Here is a 21146-nt window from a genome sequence, read left to right as displayed (position 1 = left end):
ATCTTACACATTATTATTTTTACTTTTTCTAAAATTAAAATCTTACGCATATTTGGTAATTTTTCCCCAAAAAAAGTTTTTATTACTTTCCTACATGGAATATTTACATAATCTGCTACTTCCACTTTAACAAAATTTACATATTTTTAGAATTGGGAGCTGATACAGGAACTGCTGTTTGTAAACTAATTACCTACAGATTGATAGTTTTACATTAAGTTGTTCTGATAATTCCTCTCCTGGAACTTTCAGGACATACAAGGGTTTGTTTTTTTTTTCTTTTTTTAAATCTTATTTCAAGTAATATATCTCCTAAAACTTTCAGGGCATACAAGTCTTTTTTTAATCTTATGTTTAAATAAAATAAAACGTTTAGTGTTATTTTTCATTTCAATCAAACATAAAAGCGTAGAAGACTAGATAACACAGAGGAAAATAGCCATTTTAATTTGGCTACATTTATAAAACAGTTTGATGTCAGTTCTCACAGTGACTATAAATTTTCAGTACTATATTGTTTTGCTGGACTGGAGCCATAACACAGTGGGTAGGGCGTTTGCCTTGCACGCGGCCAACTCGGGTTCGATTCCTTCGTCCCTCTCGGAGAACCCTCAGGCTACTGAGAGTATCCCACCCACATGGCAGAGCACAAGTTACCTTTGGCATATTCTATATGCCAAGAACAGTAACAAGTCTCACAGTGGAGCCTTTAATGGTGCCCACTTGAGCAAATGGACTACAGTGTTACAATGCTACATTGTTTTGCTAAAATAAAAAGTTTCTTGAGTCCTTAAGAGTAAGAAGCAGAGGCTGGGGCTGGAGTGATAGTACAGCAGGTAAGGCATTTGCCTTGTATGGGGCTGACCTGGGTTCGATCCCTGGCATCCTGTATGGTCCTCCAAGCACTGCCAGGATTAATTCCTGAGTGCAGAGCCAGGAGTAATCCCTGAGCATTTTGGGATGTGACCCAAAAAGCAAAAAAAAAAAAAAAAAAAAAGCAGAGTCTGGAGAGATAGTACAGGGTGTAAGGCACTTACCTTGCATGAGGCTGACTCCATTTTTTTTTTTTGCAGGCATGCCTACCATTCCCTATCCTCTCCTTAACCCCCCAGCACCACCAGGAGTGACTCCTGGATGCAGAGCTAAGAGGAAGCCCCTACACAGCCCAGTGTGGCCCAGATCCACCCCCAACACACCAAAAAGAATAAAAAAAATCTGTATGCAATGTGTTTAATTAGAATACTGTTACACACACACACACACACACACACACACACACACACACACACACACACACTTGCTTTCCCTACCTATTTTCCCTTTGGTAAAGAGGTTTGACAATTGTATTCGAAAGAGAGGTTGCCAATAGAGCAGAAGCATAGAGCAGTATCTCTGGCACAAAAATGCTGTAACTTAACCCAAAATATTCTACTCCCACATACAAATGTGATGGGTAGATATTTTTGAGTATTGGACAATAAAAGGTGACAAGTACATGTCAGTACTAATTGATGAGATAAAACCATCCGTCAGATTATTGTGTTGCAGTGACTGAGGGAGTACTTAATTTTAGAACTGGTAGAGACTCGAACTTGTAATTTTATAAATTAGAGAGCAAAACTCTAGCAACCTATATACTTTATATAACCTGCATTTTATTTATATCTGAATGTTTGTTGAAAGAAGCTGTACTCTGGCCAAGAGTAGTCCAGTAATCACATACTTCTCAATTGCTCCTGTGGACTGGAAATTACTACAAGTGTGTGTGAGGTGAGAGTAGTTAGATAGAGGAGTATCCATTATGACAATAATAGTTGGAAATGATCACTCTAGAAAAGAACTGAGTGTTGAAAACAGGTAAGGGATATACATGATAACCTTTTAGCATCTGTATTGCCAATCATAGTGCCCAAAATGAGAGCGAGCGAGTGAGAGAAGAGAGAGAGGAAAGAGTCGGGGAGAGGGAGGGTGGGGGAGAGAGAGAGGGAGGGGGAGAGAGAGAGAGAGAGGAGAGAGATAGCATCCAATGCCTTTTTTTTTATATAGGAATTCATAGTTATGTATGATCTATGCTTAGGGGAACTGAATAATTTGAAATCAATGCATTTTTTTAGAAGCTTCTGTTATATTGCATTGGGCACCTTTTAGTTACCACGTGAGATTAAGCATGAATCAGGAGACTGAAAACTACTATCCTTTTTAATTAATATATAAGTTTCTGGCCAATCAGTGAATGGTATGTGTGCACATATGATCTACATAGATTATGTTTATTATGCTTGATCTTTATTGATATAAGAAGCAAGAAACTAGACAGTTTAATTTAGTAAACATTCTAAATACTAAAATTATTCACAAATTAAGACTTTGCCAGCAGGTTTACATTCAAAACACACAAAATCAACATGAAACAAACTGATACTACGTCACAGTTGACTTACAAGTTCCAAAGAAGTACATTATTATAAATTAATGTCTTGAGATTTAAAAATAAAAAGGTGAATAAAATAAAATTAAAACCTCAATAAAAAGCTCATACATCACATTTTTAATAATAATTCTACCCACTTAAACTAAAAAGTGCATTCTTTCTATTAGGTACTCAACAAGAGTGTCTAGATTGTGAGATTTAGAGTGTAGGTTGCATTATTAAATTTGGTACTTTCAAGTTGTAACTGTTAACAGCACACTCCATTAAAAAAAATAAATTGCATAAAACTCTTTTTCCTAGATTAAAGAATTAAACAGAAGCCAGACAGCTGTATTGCTACAATTTATATAAGAGCAGATTTGGGTTAAAGAATTCTTAGAGCAATTTTTTTTAACATAGCTACACATCAAAGATGCTAATGTCTGGGGAAAATAAAAAGATCGTAAATTAATATTTCTACAGTTCTCTCAAAACACTTCTTTGGGGTCTGTGACCTAACTATGTGCTTTAAGTGTACCATTTATGAGATTCATTCCTGAATGTAATAATAAAATCTTAAGGCACTCAAGGCTCTTAAATTTAATACATAGTTCAAAGAAAATATCATAGTTGATGGTGAGCTGTCATTAACTGATGGTAACGATTAATTTTCTAATTGGATCCTTGCTGGCAGATATGTTTGAACTCTGTGGCATTATTGACTGAAATATTTAAGAAGCTAGTAAAACTCTTTGGAAAAGTAACTTTAAACAATCCTTCAGTATAATCCTGTGCTATGTGTTTATGTAGCTAAAAAAAGAGGGAACTGAGGAGGGTGGGGCAGATAGGAGGAAAAGAGAAAGACTTGAAAGAACCATTGTCTTTACCTGTTGGTTTCATTAGCTTAAAATGTATCAAGTGGCTTCTGAGATTATTTGAAAATAATTACCAATACAATTTAAAGCGTGGGTTTTTAAATGCTTCTCAAAAGCATTTATGAAATAATTTTTTTAGTCAGCCAAATAATTTTTTTGAATACAAAGAAAACTGGGAAAACTGGCTGGTTCACAAATTTTATCTGCATTCGAGATGCTCCTTTGAAATAGTGAATAAACTCTGATTCAGACTAGTTTTTACCCGTTTTTCTCTCTGCCGTCGATTGCAAAACCAGACCCTTACTACTTCTTTCTCAAGATTGAGTTCTTCAGCCATTCGCATGATCTCCTGCGAGGAAGGTTTATTCTGCTCTCCAAAGTGTCTCTCCAAGGCATCTTTAGCAGCAATGCTGGATGGGAGGGGCCAGAAGAGTGAGATTGTGTGGTTGATGCTTGGGGGGGAGGGGGCGGGGTTCAGTTAGGTTGAATTCTCTACGTATTAATGTGAAAGATGACTTTTTGACTTTAAAAAAATTTCAAGTCTCTTTAGAAAGTTTGGATGTACTATTTGTCGAATATTTAGTGGTTGGTCTTAGGCACGGTAATTGGAGCAATCTCAGAAAATAAGGGAACACACATCTCTATGTTTACCCAACTTCTGCCACAAGAGGGCACCAACTTCTTGAAAAGAAAAAGAACGGGTCTAAATATCCTCCAGAAATCACTAAGATTACTTAAATGAAAAGCTTAGTAGAAACCTAACCAAAGTGAAATCCTGGATTTTAACATTTCCTCTGTGAGCTGCATGGAAATTACAAGAGCTCACGGAGGAACTTTCTGGTTTGAAACACCAGGAATCCCTTAGAAGTTTAAGGAATGGAAAGACATTCTTTTTGTATTTTTAATAACAAATACCACATTGTCTGATGAAGACATGTGTAAAAAGGAAATTTATATAAAACCTCAATTTGTTTTTATCCAAAATATGTGAAACAGGTGTTTGATGAGAAAAATACACTTTTTTATCAAATGGTAAAAAAAAAAAATTAGCTTTCTTATTGTCAGTTTTTCACATATATTACAGTTATCTATTCATCTAACATTGATAAATTGCTATGTCACATTAGATCCAAATATAGATTCCATATTTAAACTTTTCCTCCCTCTGTTAACTTTAAACATTTCAAAAAAATACCTTATAGTTGTTCTCCGTTTCCTTTTCCTTTCATTTGTTCCCACTTTTTCACTGTACAAAGCTATAACAGGGAATAGAAAGATAATTACAAAACATTAAGTATGGAAAAAATGATTAATTTGGATTTCAAGCTTCTGAAATAACAATTCAAGAAAAAGCCAGTATAATTCTGTTTTAAAATTTTACAGTATTGTATATTCTAAGCCCTCATTTAAAAATAAGGAAAGAAATTTAAGTTGATACTGATATTGCATAGAGAACTATCTTTCAATAATGCCCATTTTGGAACAAGTGTTTTGGATCTTACTCTACACTGCCTTGGCATTAATAGGAGTAGGAAATTTCATCACCTAAAATTGCTATCTCACAGTGGTCTAGGTTATTTACCTAGGAGACTGGTGTAGGCACAACGAAAAATTGCACTGATGTCTCACAAAGCTTTATCCACAGTTTATATTCTTACTGTTTGACTTCTCAGTAAATTTATTTCGACATGTGCCATGTGCTTTTGCTTTTTTTCTTTCTTTAGTGTAATAACAAATCATTTTCTTTTAATCTCAAGGGGGAAAAAATGCCAAGCAAGACTTCAAAGTTCTCTGAGCATTAATCCTACCGATCAGAACCCATAGGTTTTAGATTAAACATCACAAGGCCTTTAGAAATACATCTTTAGTACCTCCAACTTGCTCAGCTTCCTCCAGCCATTTGGATAATATCGCTTTTAGTTTGCACGCATTTTTAAAGCTGAGTTGTAGATTCTCAAATCTGCAGATAGTTGTCTGACTGAATTCAGAGCCATGCACAGCCGCTAAGGCTTCCCCAACATTTGTTTGGGTGTATCCTGTGAATGGACAATAAAAAAAGTTAGCGCCAGCATTCCAGCAACATTCATTGTTGGAGTATCATCCTACAAACTGTATGTTTGTCAATATCAAATACTAGATTTCAGCATGGAGATGTTAGAAATTCAGGGTTGATAGTTGAAGTTCAGTACTTTAACTATCAATACTTCCAAAATGTCTCTTTTGGTTAATAGGTTATTTTTCTACATGTCAAAAGAAGTTAGATACATACAAATTGGATTGGGTCAAATTGGATGTTACATCACAACATTTTATGAAATATTTAAATGTTTTTTCTCATTAATATTTTTAGATATCATCTCATTAATATTTTTAGATATCACATGATATATGCTTAATAATATAAAACAAGGATATAAATATTTTAAATTTAACTAAGTGAAAAATGCAGTAATTTACTGAAAGGTGCCAAGTAAAACTCAAAATTATATTTATTTCTCACCAAATACTTTTATTATAAGACTGATTGCACAACATTATATGCATACCTTGAGCACATTTATTACATCAGTTTGTTGATGCTTCTATCTGCAGGCAAATGATCCTCATTGATTGTCCCAATCATTTTAAAGTACAAGTTGATGTAAACCATCAACATATAATTTGAACCATTATATTGCTGATATATTTATATTCCTCATTATATTTGAGCAATATAAACAGCAAACCAAAAATAAATGTAAGAAAGAAGATGCCTTCTGCAATGTTTATTACACATTTGGTAGCTACATATTAATTCAGGGCCGAAGGCTATATACCTGTGTGCATAAAATAGTTATATACTATGCCCATCAATTGATATCATTAGAAAATTACCTGTGATTCATTTCATAAGTGCAGCAGTTAAACCACAATTTCTACCAATTCAATTCCCCTCATACTTTTTCATGAATTTAAATTGTTAATTGTTACAGTTATTTTATGTTATAAACACTGAGGCTGACAGTGAAGTCAATGAACAGAGTTCACTGAAAGGGAATTTGGTTGTCAAGTACTTGAAATGACTCTTTTTCATTTATTTTTTTATAATTTAAAAAAATTTAAAACCAAACTACCATGAAGTACTATTTTGACCTCTCCAAGGTGCAAATACCCAAAAGAATGACCCTATATTTCCCCTATAATACTATTTCCGAAATGTACCAGTTGTTGTTCAAATGCTGATGATAAGCCATTAAAATGAATGAACCACACAAAGCATAGCCTGTCACCATGGAGCCCAGACTGTCAAGGGGGAGTGATAATAAAAAAGCTGCTACTGGTAAGGCTGCAATGTAAAACAACCTCTGTAGATACTGATTTAACATGCATCAAAATTGCAAATGCAGATATTCTTTGATAAAGAATTCTGCTTTTAGCACTTTGCTACATATAAGTGTGTAGGAATAGATGTGTAGGATAAATATCATAATATTTGTGAAGTGAGTTTCATGACATTTTTAATAGTGTGAGATGAGAAACTAAATTCTGTCAGAAGTGGGCTAATTAACTAGAGTATGTTGGTAAAGATAAATTTGACAGTTCCACTAAAAATGCCCTCTAAAACTTAAACTGAAAAGTTTTTAACATAAGTCGTTAAATAAAAATAAAACTACATGGATATAAAGAAATGTATGCATTGGCATAAAATGTCTCTGGAGGTACATAGAAAATTGGAAGACAGGATAGAAATGACATAGAAAAGACAAGCACATATTTAGCTTGTACTTTTTATGCCTTTGATACACGAATGTATCCTAAATAGTTGGATTGTTATTCATTTGATTACAATTCAAATGAAATATGTAAGAAAGCACTTCTAAACTAATCCTCAGAAGTAAGTGTCATTAATTTTAAAAATATGTATTTGGTGAATTAAGAATTTAGAAGGAAATAAAAGTTTTGGTAGGATTTTCATATCTGTGCAAACTTTCTAGCGAAACATTGAGAACTGGTTTGACCTTTTAAACAGAGTCTAAGACTGAACAGTAATTGTGTAAAGATTTGCAGTCATTTGCCCCTTGCTCTTAACAAGTGCATACCTAACTTAATTCTCCTCACTTTAAATTCATTGGCAAATTTTTCAAGTTCTCGGATTTCAGGAGAATCCATGTCTATTGGTTCTTCGACCAGTTTACTTTTCCGCCTGAGTTCCTGCTTGAAATCAGCAGCTGTGGGGTCCTCTGCCAGCAGAGGCTGGTGCATGGGAGGGAAGCCATGGCTCAAGGTGTGGTCAGGAAACTTGTAAAGACACGGAGTGAGGCTACCTGTGAATAAAGACAGCAGAAATAAAGGAAAAGGCCTTTACAAAATACACAGGTTTTCTATACAAAGAAGTCGAACCCACTAAGTACCCAAATATCTGCACCAGCCAATCTCAGCTCTTAAAGGTTACCTGACACTAGTCTTCTGAATTTAAAATCAGCGTAACTCAGTATGATTGTGATCATTTACATTCCATCTTTTATATTCCAAAAACTGTAAAAAGCTGAAAAACTGAAACAATCTATATAGACAGAGGCAAGACTTAGAAACGCAGATTTTCAGTAATTTTTCCAACTCCTACATGTTTCCTGGGTATTGAAAGTGCAACTCTAACAAGAATGTATTCTTTGATATCTTTTTTCTTATTTTGTTATACAAATACAGTGTGATGTCTATTATAATCAAAATACAGGATTAGTTGCTGTACTGAAAAGATTTCTTATGGGCAAAGAATTGATTTTAAGTTTCTTATTGTTTTATCAGTAAACTAATTTAAATAGAAATACGAATTAAGAGAAATAAAATGCATTAATGGGCAGGAGCAATAGCCCAGGGTGTTTGCCTTGCAGGCGGCCGACCCAGGTTTGATTCCCCTGCCCCTCTTGGAAAGCCCAGCAAGCTACCAAGAGTATCTCGCCCACACAGCAGAGACTGGCAAGCTGTGGCATGTCTGATATGGCAAAAACAGTAACAACAAGTCTCACAATGGAGACGTTACTGGTGCCCGCTCGAGCAAATCAATAAGCAACAGGATGACAGTAACAGTGACACTAATATTGTTTAATATCTTCATAGACTGAATTAACAAAGAAGTAACTTTAAAGATTCTATGAAGGGGTCCTATTCTATTAAAAAATCATGTACACATGACTTTTTTTTCAAATTGACTTTTCAGAATTTATTTCTTTTTTTCCAGGAAATAAAGAGTCTAGCTGAGTTTAGGATAATATATGAGAGCATAGTATATAAACTATAGAAAATAATTATCTATATATTTTTGTCCTTGTTTTCTTTTTAATAAGTTTAAATTTTTGGTCGACATTTCACTTCAGTTTATATTAAGTGAAATGTATAAGCATGCATCTTCATTAATCATTTTCTTATGAGTATAAATATTTAAAGTAAAAATAAATTACTAGAAAATATGTGCCATATTCATTCTTGGAAACTTACAAAAATGACATCAAGAATTTATGCTGCCTTTAATTTCTCCTTAGGTATATTCACAAATCAAAATCATGAGTAATAATGGATTATGCTAGGATACATAAATCTTATATTAATATATCAATACATAATGAGTAATGAAGAGCGTAAGTCGTAAGTCGGCAGACTGTTAGCTTTACATTATTAAAATGGGAGTATGTAATTATAAAGTGCACTTCTCTGATAGTAGTACTTTTCCAAAGCAAAATCAACTTCCAAGGGAGGGTTAAAAATGAATAAAATAAGTTTGGCTGCTTTATAAATATAGCAAATATTTAAAAGAAACTATCACTGTCCAGAAAACTTCATGCTATTCTTACAGTACAAATTACTCCATTTTGCTTTATTTTAAAAAGTCAGCTTTCATCACATTTTTCATTTCTACAAGTCAAAGTAAAAGATATGTCTATAAAAAGAAAACTACTTTCATTTTGGTATCAGCTTTATATGTATCTAAAGACTCTTGTTCCATGTAGGCTTTCTGAGCTGTTTTTCATGTGTATTTGAATACATCTTTAATTCTTTCATCATTCAAAAATATTGGGCCTTGAGGCCAGAGAGATCATGCAGGGAAAAGGCACTTTCTTGGAAGGTTCCAGTTCTAATCCCTGGTACCGCATATGGTTGCCAAAACACTGCCAGGGTCACTCCAGAGAACAGAGCTCGTCACAGCCCCGAGCACCATCAGAGGGTGTTTGTCCCCAAATAAAATCAAACATTATTTAATGCACTTAATGACAAATGACCCCCCAAGAAAATGTAAAAGCTGAGAAAAATAATAGGCTGCTGTTTCATTCTGAACATTTAGTGCATTTTCTAAGACACTTTAGAGAACTGGCTTAAGCTTTGATAAATTATTTTTTTATTTTACGTTAGAAAATTGCAGGATATGTTTGATGGAGACATGCCCTAAGTTTTGAATTTGTTCACAATATTAATTGTTATTTTCAATTCTTGTAAATCAGTTTCTGCATTGTCACTGACAAATGACAAATTTAAAAATAAATGACAAATTTATTTCACATTTGTCATACTCTTGTCCGTCTATAAATATATGAGGTAGAAAGGATTTCTTTTTTCTTTTTTTTATTTTTTGCTTTTTGGGTCACACCCGGCAATGCACAGGGGTGACTCCTGGCTCAGGAATTATCCCTGGAGGTGTTCAGAGGACCATTTGGGATGCTGGTAATCTTACCTGGGTCGGCTGCATGCAAGGCAAAACGTCCTACCCGCTGTGCTATCGCTCCAGCCCCAAAAGGATTTCTATTGTTATATACAATTTTAAGATTTAGGAAAGTTGAAATGATCATAATTTTCTTAGTCTCTATGAAAATAGAACTGAAATCCAAAGAACATTTCATTACCACATCAAAAAAATTTCCCAGGAAGTCTGGACTCACATAAATGAAATGGTTTTTCTTTAAAGGTTTTTTCCTCCAGCCTAAATATATTGGCTATTTTAAACAAATTCTCTCAGACAATGATCGTTATAATTATTTATTAAAATATTAGTAATGTGCTATTCCTTTTTTGAAAAAAAATTAAGATAGCTTATACATTATAAATACTCTAGGAAACTGAACATTAAAACATAAAATAGACTAAGAGTTCCTGAAAAGCACAAAGTAAATATGGTCTTACGGGCTTGACATGCAAAGCAAAAATGAAAACATGGGTTGGGTAATTTTTCCATTTTTTGTTGTCAATTACCTGCAGGAACACAGCTGACCTGGAACTAAGTTTAAACAGAAACTGGTAATAATAACGGTCATAAACAAAACAAAACAAAATTTAAACAAACTGTGTTTTTTTCATTTAACTCTGTAATTGGGGAAGATCAAAAAGGGAGTAACTGGTATAGTCTGTATAACGGGATACTTAAAATTTTTTTGAATTCTGGAATTACTGAAAACGAACAAAAATAAAATATGTGGGGAGTCATTTGCAGCAGAAGTCTCCTAAACTATTTCCAAAATATGCTAACACAAATTTGTCTTTAGGTCTACATAAATAAATAGCTTGGATACCTTTTCACATTTTATAAAACAAGCTGAAGTATTATTTCACATTGCAGATGAACACATCAGAGCTTTCTGAATTGCTGTGTATTTCTGTGTGGCAGAGGTGGATAAAGAACAGAGATAAATCTTATAAGGCAGCGGTCTGGCTTACTTTGCAGGGCGCTGACTCAATGTACCATGGCATGGGGCAAATTGCTCCTTTGCAGCATGTGGTTCTGCCAGATGCTAACTGACATCTCTGAGGTTGTGGGCTGGATGTCTTCAAAGAACTTAGGGGAAGCAGAGAAAATCATGGAAAACGCCACCTTACTGAAGATAACACAGCAATCGACGTCTGGAAAGCTCTATTTATTTAAATGATTTTTGATGCCTAACAATGAGAAGAAAATCATAAATGTGAATTATGGTCTTTTTATTCTTTTGTGTATTGGTCAATCTTGTCCCTGTGCAGCAGAGGTGCTCTGCCTGATTCTGTAAATTTAGTCCATTTGGAATCTGGCCATACACATTTGTTTACATATTGCCTGTGGCTGCTTTCTTGTTAGAGTGACTGGATTGCATAGTTGAGACAGGCTAGAAAAAGTAGTTCTAAAAACTTAGAAAAGTATGTTACTGCTTCACTGCTTAGGAAGTGAAAGATCTTCTGAGTTGACACAGAAAATTAGGGGAAAACACAACGCAAATGTAACGCACAACCAAGCAAAAGAAAAGAAAAAGGAAAAAAAAAAACCCAAAAGCGTCTGAAGTAGACCATCTTTCTCTATGTTAACTGTCAAAATGAAGTCTGTCACTTTTTCAGCCACAGTGACCTTTTATCTATTTCCAACTAAAGAAAAGGCATTTTGTCTTTTTGGTTAATTAATAAATGTTACCTAGTTTTCTTTCCCATTTTTTCAAGTTAGTGTTCAAGTTAGCAAGCTATTTGACACAGGACTACAGGGTTCCCCCCCCTCCAAGAGTAAGAAATTATGTGTTCTCCAAGAAAAAAGGTCTTCACATGATAAGTCTTCTAACTAGGTATAGTTGAGTGGTATTATCTGATGCTAGAAACTGTATTTGGTTTGCTTCCATTTGAAGTGCACCCTTTATCTTCCAGTGGGATGGAGATTTTTGAAATTTTTTCCAGGTGTATCCAGTAGGAATCAGGGATGCAGTGACACTCGCAGCAAATGGACCTGGTGAAAGGTTTGCTTTGGGGGGCTTAGTGATGTTTAAAGGGCACCAAGGCCACACCTGCCATTGTTTGCAAGGGTCTAAACAAACTGAGGGATGAAACCTCAACCTCGGGCTTTGCATATGTATTTTTATCACTTGAACTTTTGAATGTTCACAGAGAACGCTTTCTCTGTGAACATCTAAAACTAATTTTTAAACCAAAATTTCATGGCACAAACCTGCAGAGTATATCATCCTTTACTCTGAATGCAGAGTGGACAGTTCAAAGAGCTAATTTCCATACCTCCATCTATATCTGTGAACTGGAAAGCAGAAACGAGCTCAGATACCAAGAGTCAATTCTGGGAGCATTTGCTGTCATTTTGTTATGTATGGATGTGTGTGTACACACATTTATTTACAAGAAATTTTTAATAGAATTTATAGTTCCATTTCCTGTTACTTATATTGTTTACCATTGAAGGAGTGACAAGAAAGAAGAAATTTATCCTACAGGTTTATCTGAAAAGATCAAAGGAGAAAATAAGGTTGAGTTGATACAAATCTGCTGGAACTAAACTCTTGATAGAGCTTCAGTATTGGGCATGAAGACTGAGACAGAGATGTTAAGTGACTTGAAAAAATTCCACAATTTGTTAGTGGTGTTGCTTATTTATTGCTCCCAATTAGCTATTCTCCCTGTAAACCCAAAATTGGAGGAGGTACAATGATTCATGAAATGATTAAACTCCTCCCTACCGACACAAAATATCAAAAATAGGTCTTCTTTTCCAATACGTTATTAATTTAATAAAATTAAATAGCCAAATATATTAAATAATCAAGTTAAAACAAAGAAATTTCACATCCTTTGAAAGACAGTTCTTTTTCTTTCACATCAAGTGTATGACCAAAAAAACTTGTCTTGCTTTCTGGTGAAAAAATGTTTCCATGGACTGTGTAAATATGGCTGATGTGATAAATGTCTTGAGATGTCTTCAAACATTCAAATAACATTATATATCTGCCATTATAAAAATGTTACTATCACAGATTTTATCTCAAAATTATAACATTCTAAAATATCACAGCACATGTCACAATATATCCTGCTCAAAAATATATTCAAGTATAAATCTATGCTTGCCCTGGTGAGTTTTTCAAGTGACAAAACATAATTTTGTTTTAAGACTATTTTTGTGCTACCTTCAAATCCTAGATAACCATTTTGCTCTTACTATCACTGGCCCAGCCTTGAAATAAGTTTAATGGCTTCTCCGGGGAATTCTTTTTAACTATGATGAAGAAGAGAGTACGCTGAACGTATGCTCATGAAGGTGGCACTCACACAACCTGAACTGACTGTGAAATTTCAATGTGAACTGAGACCTCTTTGTTCCCATCCTGAAAACTGGGTGGATGTTAAAATTCCCGAGCCATCTGTAAAGTGATTTGATAGACAGGGAATTGATAACAAAATATATTTTAGACTATTCTGTCTGACTGGTTTGATCTTTGTTCTAAGTGATCTTAATTCATTGCTGCTTCTTGTGGGTTTAGAACTTGCTGGCAGGCACTCAGGCACACTAGGTTTGTGGGAATCACTGAAAATGACCAAGACTTCTCCTCCAAGAGAGAACAGCACAAGGGCCAGGCTCATGCTATTTCCTGGGCTCTTAATGGCAGCGGCCACAGAAAGCATTCTGCTTGCAACTCTGGTAGGGAGACGCACGTGATTTTACTTTATTATAATGAAAGTAGTTCATCGTCAACTAGAGCAGTTCTCATTACCCATGAATAAGCATATATGAATCATAAATGGTCAGTTTCAAAGGGAAATAAAATTGTGCTTTTTAATTATTTCTTAATTATTAAATAGAGCCAGGAAGTAGCTCAGGTAACCACTAAAAATATCAATCTCCAGCTTACCACAAACACGTGGAGGCTAGTTCATTCAGAATACTGCCAAATAAAATGCAAAAGAAGCTAATTTGTTCTGGTACAATTCATATTTCGAATGATTTATTTAAGCAGAAATTTTGAGAATGTAGAAATTGACAAATTCTTTCTTTCTTGATTGTTTGGGGCTATACTCTGATTTCAGGAGTAACTTTAGGATCTGCACTCAGTAATTACTCCTCGCTGTGCCCCGGAATTCATCTGGGATGCGGGATTGAAACTGAGTCGGGCACATGCAAATCCTGTGCCCTAACTGTACTATCTCCCCAACCCCAGAAACCAATAAATTATTTGTTCAATTTTACTTCAAATTTATAAGCTTAAATCTATGTTACTGTAGTTCTTTGCCTTAACCTGGATAATAACAGAACATACATGACAGCTACATTTTGGGAAAAGAGTTTATGTGATGCTTTATAGTTTTCCTCTCAATATCATTCTCATTCTCTTTTTGTTCCTATTTTTTGGTGGGGGGTTGTTGTCAGAGGAGGTTGTCACACCCAGTGGCACTCAGGGCTTATTTCTAGCTCTTTGCTCAGGGATCATTCCTAGCAGGACTCAGGACTATATGTGATGCCAGATTGAAACGGTCTCTGTTTCTTTCTCACATACTCATATACTCATATTGCTATTGTTACCAGTATTAATCCCTTCCTGTTGTAATTATAAATATAAAATAATATCTTTTAAGAAATACATGTCAGTAAAACTATGTACTTCAGTGAAGCACTATAATCTGACTAAATCTTTTTTAAAAATATTTATTTATTTACTTATTTTAATTAGTGAGTCACCGTGAGGGTACAGTTACAAATTTACCCATTTTCGTGCTTGTGTTTCCCCCATACAATGTTCGAGAACCCATGCCTCCACCGGTGTCCATTCTCCACCACCAATGAATCCAGTATCCCTCCCACCCTCCAGTCCCGTCCCCCCCACCCCACACTGCCTCTGTGGCAGGGTATTCATTTTGTTCTCTCTCTCCTTTTGGGTGTTGTGCTTTGCAATAGGGGATTGTGTGGCCATCGTGTTCAGTCTCTAGTCTACTTTCAGCACGCATCTCCCTTCCTGCGCGGGATCTCCAGCCACATTTTACTTGGTGTTTCCTTCTCTATCTGGGCTGCCTTTCCCCCAGCATGTGAGGCCGGCTTCCAAGCCATGGAGCCAACCTCCCGGTATTATATACTACTATTGTTGGGTGTTAGAATCTGATTAAATCTTTAAAAAGCTGACTCACAACTTTTGTAAGAGGCTATTTTTTGCGGGATTGTGGATGGGACTACCAGACTGGGCTCAGAGACCTGGCTCTACTCCTGGTTATTCTTGGTCAACAGGAGTGGAATTCCAGGGTGCCAGAGCAGCTCAGGGTATGTGGTGCAGGGGATCACATGTCCTAACCCCTGTCCAGTCCACCTCCCACTCCACCCAGCCTCCCCATAAGGGAATTTTTTTAAGTTGATTTTCTTCTTCATTAAGAAATGTGCTATCCAGTAGATTTAAGGACCAGGAAAATTGTTCCACAGCTTGGAAGCCGGCTCACATGCTGGGGGAGAAGGCAGCTTAAAGAGAGAGAAGGGACCACCAAGTAAAGGATGCTTGGAGGGCCTGCTCGGGTTGGGAGATGTATGCTGAAAGTAGACTATAGACCGAGCATGATGGCCACTTAATACCTGTATTGCAAACCACAACACCCCAAAGAAGAGAGAGAGTGAAAGGGAATGTGCCTGCCACAGAGGCAGGGGGTGGGGGATGGGGGGCAGTGGGAGGGATGCTGGGAATATTGCTGGTGGAAAACGGGCACTGGTGGAGGGATGGGTACTCGATCATTGTATGACTAAAATGTAAACAAGGAAGTTTTTAAGTTTGTAACTACTTCATGGTGATTCACTAAATTTTTTTTAATTAAAAAAATAAAGAAATGTGCTATCTAGTCCCTTACAGATATCTCATACTATTCATAACAAAGCAATACAAAATATATTATCTAGTATCTGCCTGTGGGGCAGACTTGAGTGATAGTGGGACAATTCAAAATGATAGTGGTGGGAAGGTGTAATAGCGGTGGGATTGGTGTTGAAATGTTGAATGTCATCAATTATTATGAACAACTTTATGAAAATAAAAGTTAAAAGTTAAAAAAATAACTATTTGTTCATCAAAAAAAGAGAAAGAAAGAAGTGTGCTACCTAGCAGATAAAGTGCTTTCTTTGCATGTGGCTATCCTTAGCTCATCTCCCCAGCACCACTTAAGATTCCCAGAGTCCTGCCATGGGGATTCTCTAAGTGATCTCTGAGCACAGGGCCAGGACCAAGCCCTGAACGTTGATGTGTATGACCTCAAAACCAAGAGAAAAGATTTAAAAAGTGCTTCCAAATGCCTTCATACAGAAGTAACAAATAGCTAGTTGGTCTTGATCTACTGATGTATTACTTACCCAAAGAGAAATTTGTGTATTTGCAATTCAATTTCACTGAAGACTGAGAGGCCACTCAGGGAGGGATTCCTCCTAAATAACTATTACAAAAGACCCTCAAATCACTCTCTGTATTTCTGTGAAGCAAAATAGTTTTTATTGCATGAGATTTACTTAGAAAGAGGTGAGGGGAGAGAAAAAGGGACACTTGCTCATGAAAGAGATGGTCTTCTCAAAAGTTTAAAAAAGAAGAGAAGAGAGATGTGTTCAAGGCAGAATTGGGGCTTAAAAGGGAGATGCAAATCACCCTTAACCTTCAATATCTCTTGAACCAAACATCTTTAAGAAACACTATAATGAAAGTGGTTATAAATCTATGCAATCTATAGCTGGTAGCCATACGAATATTTTCAGCATTTGAAACGTAACTAATGCTACTGAGAGATTGACCTTATTTTAGTTCACATACATTTAAGTGTGAACTGGAGTGATAGCACAGTGGGTAGGGCCAACCCGGGTTCGATTCCTCCATCCCTCTTGGAGAGCCCAGCAAGCTACCAAGAGTATCCCACCCGCACGGCAGAACCTGACAAGCTACCCGTGTCGTATTCAATATGCCAAAAACAGTAACAAGTCTCACAATGGAGATGTTACTGGTGCCCCCTTGAGCAAATCGATGAACAACAGGAGGACAGTGACATTTAAGTGTAAATAACCGTATAGGGATCAGTGGCTACCAAATATTATGAATGGCATCAGCAAGTGACAATGGACAGTTTAACAGTAATGAATCAACTAAGAAGTCACACAAATTGAACCCCAGAATTAAGAAGGATAGTGTTTAGAGTGTGTAGAAAAAGAAGAATAAATTATAACCAATATGATTTCTGAAAGCATCAAAGATCAAGGAACATCTGAAGAAAAGGTTGTTTTATTAGTAGTTTCCAAGGTTAAGTTTCTTCCAGGCTCAAGATATTTATCTAAGTCCCCAAACTCAGTATGATATACAGACAGTTTTTCTTACCTGCCATCACTCCATAGGTTGATGGCTGATTTCCATAATGACAGGAAGGAACAGAATAGTGAAGTCCCGTTGCTGTGTTTCCAAACGTTGTCACCGAGAAATACGTGTGCAAATATTTAGGAGTTTGGATCAAAGACAAAATAGACGGGACTGGTAAGAAAATGTATGAGGATTCAAGACACAGTCATTTCATTTCAAAAACATTTATATGATTCTTAAATTCTATGCCAATAATTTGATCTCATTTGGGGAAAGGTTTCTGGCAAGTAGGTTTAAAACTAGGTTTCAAAATCTGCCTCAAGTAAAATTAAAAATTATAAATATGAAAGATAGACTTCATTATTATCCTGTGCTCTCTGAAGGATGACTGACTGCAGGTTCAATCCAATATAGACATCACAACAAACTGAGGATCAGCCTCATAAAATTGATAGTCTGGTACATAAAGTAATATTTTCCTTCATGAATGGATATAGATACTGAATCTTGAATAGTCGTTATTTTTGCTTATTCTAGCAAATGTATAATTATAGATGTAGATGTTGAAACCATCAGGTTCAAGATTTTCTTAATCCATATAATCCATTCAATGATAGTAATGATAAATCTTGTCAGAAAGAAATTAATTGATTCTCGTCTTGCTATTTATAAAGTTAGAACCTCACATAGGAGCATAATGTACATGGCTACATACTTTGTGGAAAAAGGTGAGCCTGTGTGAGCCTTGAACTATTACCTAGGATTAAATTTGAATCGCCATATGGACTAAAAAATGTAAGCTATTGCCAATGAAATTGTTAACCAATGTTTCCTCATAAATTTTATTTTCTCATCTTTCTATAACTAGATACAGTGGTAAATTTTTATTAACATGGTATATTCTTATCTTCTTAAAATATGTATCGGGCTATATGTATAAAATTTAAGGTGCAGGTCCTGTGAAAATATTGATATAATCTAATAATTAAGAACAATCTTAAGAAAGTGAAGTAATCATCAAAGTATAGGTCAATGTTTCATATCTTAAAGTGTATTCACAATTTAAATTTCATATTGATATGTAGAAAGAAATAAATTATTTTATAATTGCGTATAAAATATTATTATTTGTTACAAAATTAATCAAACACTAGCATTTAGTTGCCACTCTTTAGATTTTTGTTCCTTACATTTTAAGTATGTATGATTATAATTCTATGAAAAATTATGTAACCAATATCATTCTAATTCACTATGTATACAAAGGTGAAGGGATGGATGTGGAAACATATAATAAGACCCAGTTGTGAACAACGTTGTAACTCTTTATCTCACTGTAATTCAATAAAAAATATTTTTAAAAAATATATATTTTGGTATTTTGACTGATTATACAATTTTTACTTCCAAAGCTTAAACACTTCTATTTCATTAACTTGGGAATTTGGATTAAGAGCTAATTTACTGTTATGTATTTATTTTAAAAATCATTTCAAATTATATACTCCTTCCTATTTATAATTATTGATTTTGTTACATAAATAGGGTTTTGGGCCCAAGATTGCTATTGCTTCTGTTATAAATTTGATTTATATTCTTGTCAAATACTATTAATACAGATTGTAGATTAACCAAACAATGTATTATTCGTTTTAATTCCCAAAGTATATAGCTTTTAAATAAAATATATTTAGCTACATAGTAACTGTTTAAGTTTATTTACTTTATTCCTCTTCAGTTAAAATATTTTACCATATTTTGTAAATATATAATTTAAGCAATTTTCATTATTACCATTGCAATGAAACTATGAGAATAATTGCTGTATTTAAAAAAATAGTTTGTTGATTTTACCAAATCCAGAAACATAATACATAGCTTCTTTAAAATTAGTGGAAAAATATTGCCAACTTTTCATTAGTTTGGGAGCTGTTGAGTTAGAATATAAATAAAGGCTAGAGCCTTTAAGTCAGACTATAAATGCTTCAGCTCAGAGTTACTTATAAATGCAAAAAAAGTAACCCTAATTACTTTGCTTTAAAAACTGCATTGTTACTTACTGAAAGGAACTTACTCAATTCTCAGATAACCCATTTAAAAATCAATTTTTAACACACTACATCAAGAATGGGTTCTTTAACAAACATCCTTATTTAACTGTGTTTGATAGACTGTGTAAGAAATTTCAAGCTTAATTTTCATTGAAGAATATTATTACATGTGAAAATGTTCATGTAAATTTTTAATTTAAAATTCAGCAAGTATCTGAGTGTCTTTAAAAATCAATCCTGTGAAGATATGACTAAGTTTATTTTCCTAAATGTGATATTTCTCTGATTGTGATTTCTGAGTTTTAAACTAGGCTAAAAGGTTAAGTTTATTAAAATATATATTTTATTTTATTGAAACTTGTTTGTCATGTTAGGAATTATTTAATGCACTTAGCACAAGATAAATGGCAATTTATGGATATGGTAGTCAATGAAAACCAACATCAAATAAATTGTTAAATTAAGTAGCAGTAGCACCATTTTTAATTTTACTTTAATAATTGCAGAACCGTGGTTTGAGCTCAGAACTACACAAATACAAGGCATGAGCACTACCACTGAGCTTCATAATTGTCCCTAGAAGTAACACTACCCAAATAATAAATTCTTTTAAACCGTTCCTTTAGTTTTTCTTTCTATAAAATTTCCACTTAACTGGTTTTGCATTAAAAATAAGCACTGTTTGCATTCATAGAAAACTGATGTTTATAAAATCATCAATGGTTAAAAGTACTGCAGTTCCCAATATGTTTATGCATGTTGTCCTCTTTAACAATCTTAATATTTAAATTAAAACCTATTAAGCCAAAGGAGAAAACTAAAGAAGTGAAGAAATGCTAAACTCAAAGTCAAGCCTTTCTCCTGAAAGGGTTAGGCCCAGCAGCAGGCAGACCGTTAATCGCATCAGTACCTGTAGACATCACATTATTGGCATGGTTGGAGACCGGTAGGCATTCAGCGGCGCTGTGGTGCATTATCAGAGGCAGAGTTGCAGGAGACTCAGAATTCAGAGGTATAAAGGTATCAGCTGAAGCAAAAGGTTGGCAACTCATTCCCACAAGACAGTCGAAGAAGAAGAACTGCTCTCCTCAAATCAGGGTTTTATTATATTACCACCTTAATGGGCTGTTTCAATCTCACTCCCTGCATATATACATCAAGAAAGGTCTGAGGCACCGGGAGGGAGCGTGCTGGTATTTATACTGCTGGGAAAGCCCTTTATACATGTTAATCATCTTTTCCCAGGGGTATTGCTTTATCAATCTGACTATCTTCCTTCTGACCCAGACATAATCTAGGCCCAAGGAGAAAGCTGTTTCTGGGGTGTAGATTGAGGGGAAGGAAGAAAACTGAAACTTTGAACGACTTCAGTACTTTGAAACTTCAGTAGTTTTTAGACTTTTTAGAAAGGAATCCCTAACTTCGAAAAAGGACTTGTTTGAGAAATAACACTGCAATAAATTGAATAATTTAAGGTGTCTTTTTGCCAGTAACACTACAAAAAAATTATGTGAAGTTTATATGTATAACTTCTCTTTAAGTGAGCAAAATAACTAGAGAGACACATACTACATAATTGCAAAAAACAATACATGGGTAAGTTTAAATAGGAAGTTTAGTAAATGCTAAATATGAGAATGAAAATATTGCCACCTACTGATATATCCCTAACAACACAATTCTGAAGATATATTTTTAAAATTATGTCATTATCACTATACTAAAATGAGAAATTGGAAATAAAAAAGCT

At 34.7% G+C, this 21146-nt stretch overlaps 1 protein-coding gene across 2 annotated transcripts; it reads right to left on the bottom strand.

The window, feature by feature from the left end:
* Positions 1 to 91: 91 nt before the first annotated feature.
* POU1F1 (POU class 1 homeobox 1) lies at positions 92 to 20494 on the bottom strand. Of its 2 annotated transcripts, none has more exons than XM_004606998.3 (6): positions 20307 to 20494; positions 17367 to 17516; positions 7365 to 7589; positions 5157 to 5321; positions 4481 to 4541; positions 92 to 3695 (listed from the first exon to the last, which is right to left on the bottom strand). In XM_004606998.3, the coding sequence occupies exons 1-6, from the start codon at positions 20446 to 20448 to the stop codon at positions 3485 to 3487; spliced, it is 954 nt and encodes a 317-aa protein (XP_004607055.1). In that variant the 5' UTR covers positions 20449 to 20494; the 3' UTR covers positions 92 to 3484. The 2 variants fall into 2 exon arrangements, with proteins under 2 accessions (XP_004607055.1, XP_004607056.1); XM_004606999.3 differs by having other exon boundaries at positions 17367 to 17438.
* Between the last annotated feature and the right edge of the window lie 652 nt (positions 20495 to 21146).

The sequence above is a fragment of the Sorex araneus genome, chromosome 2, assembly GCF_027595985.1.
Source record: "Sorex araneus isolate mSorAra2 chromosome 2, mSorAra2.pri, whole genome shotgun sequence".
Lineage (NCBI taxonomy): Eukaryota > Metazoa > Chordata > Mammalia > Eulipotyphla > Soricidae > Sorex > Sorex araneus.
The sequence above is the reverse complement of the archived record's forward strand: the minus strand, read 5'-3'. Positions and strand labels throughout refer to the sequence as shown.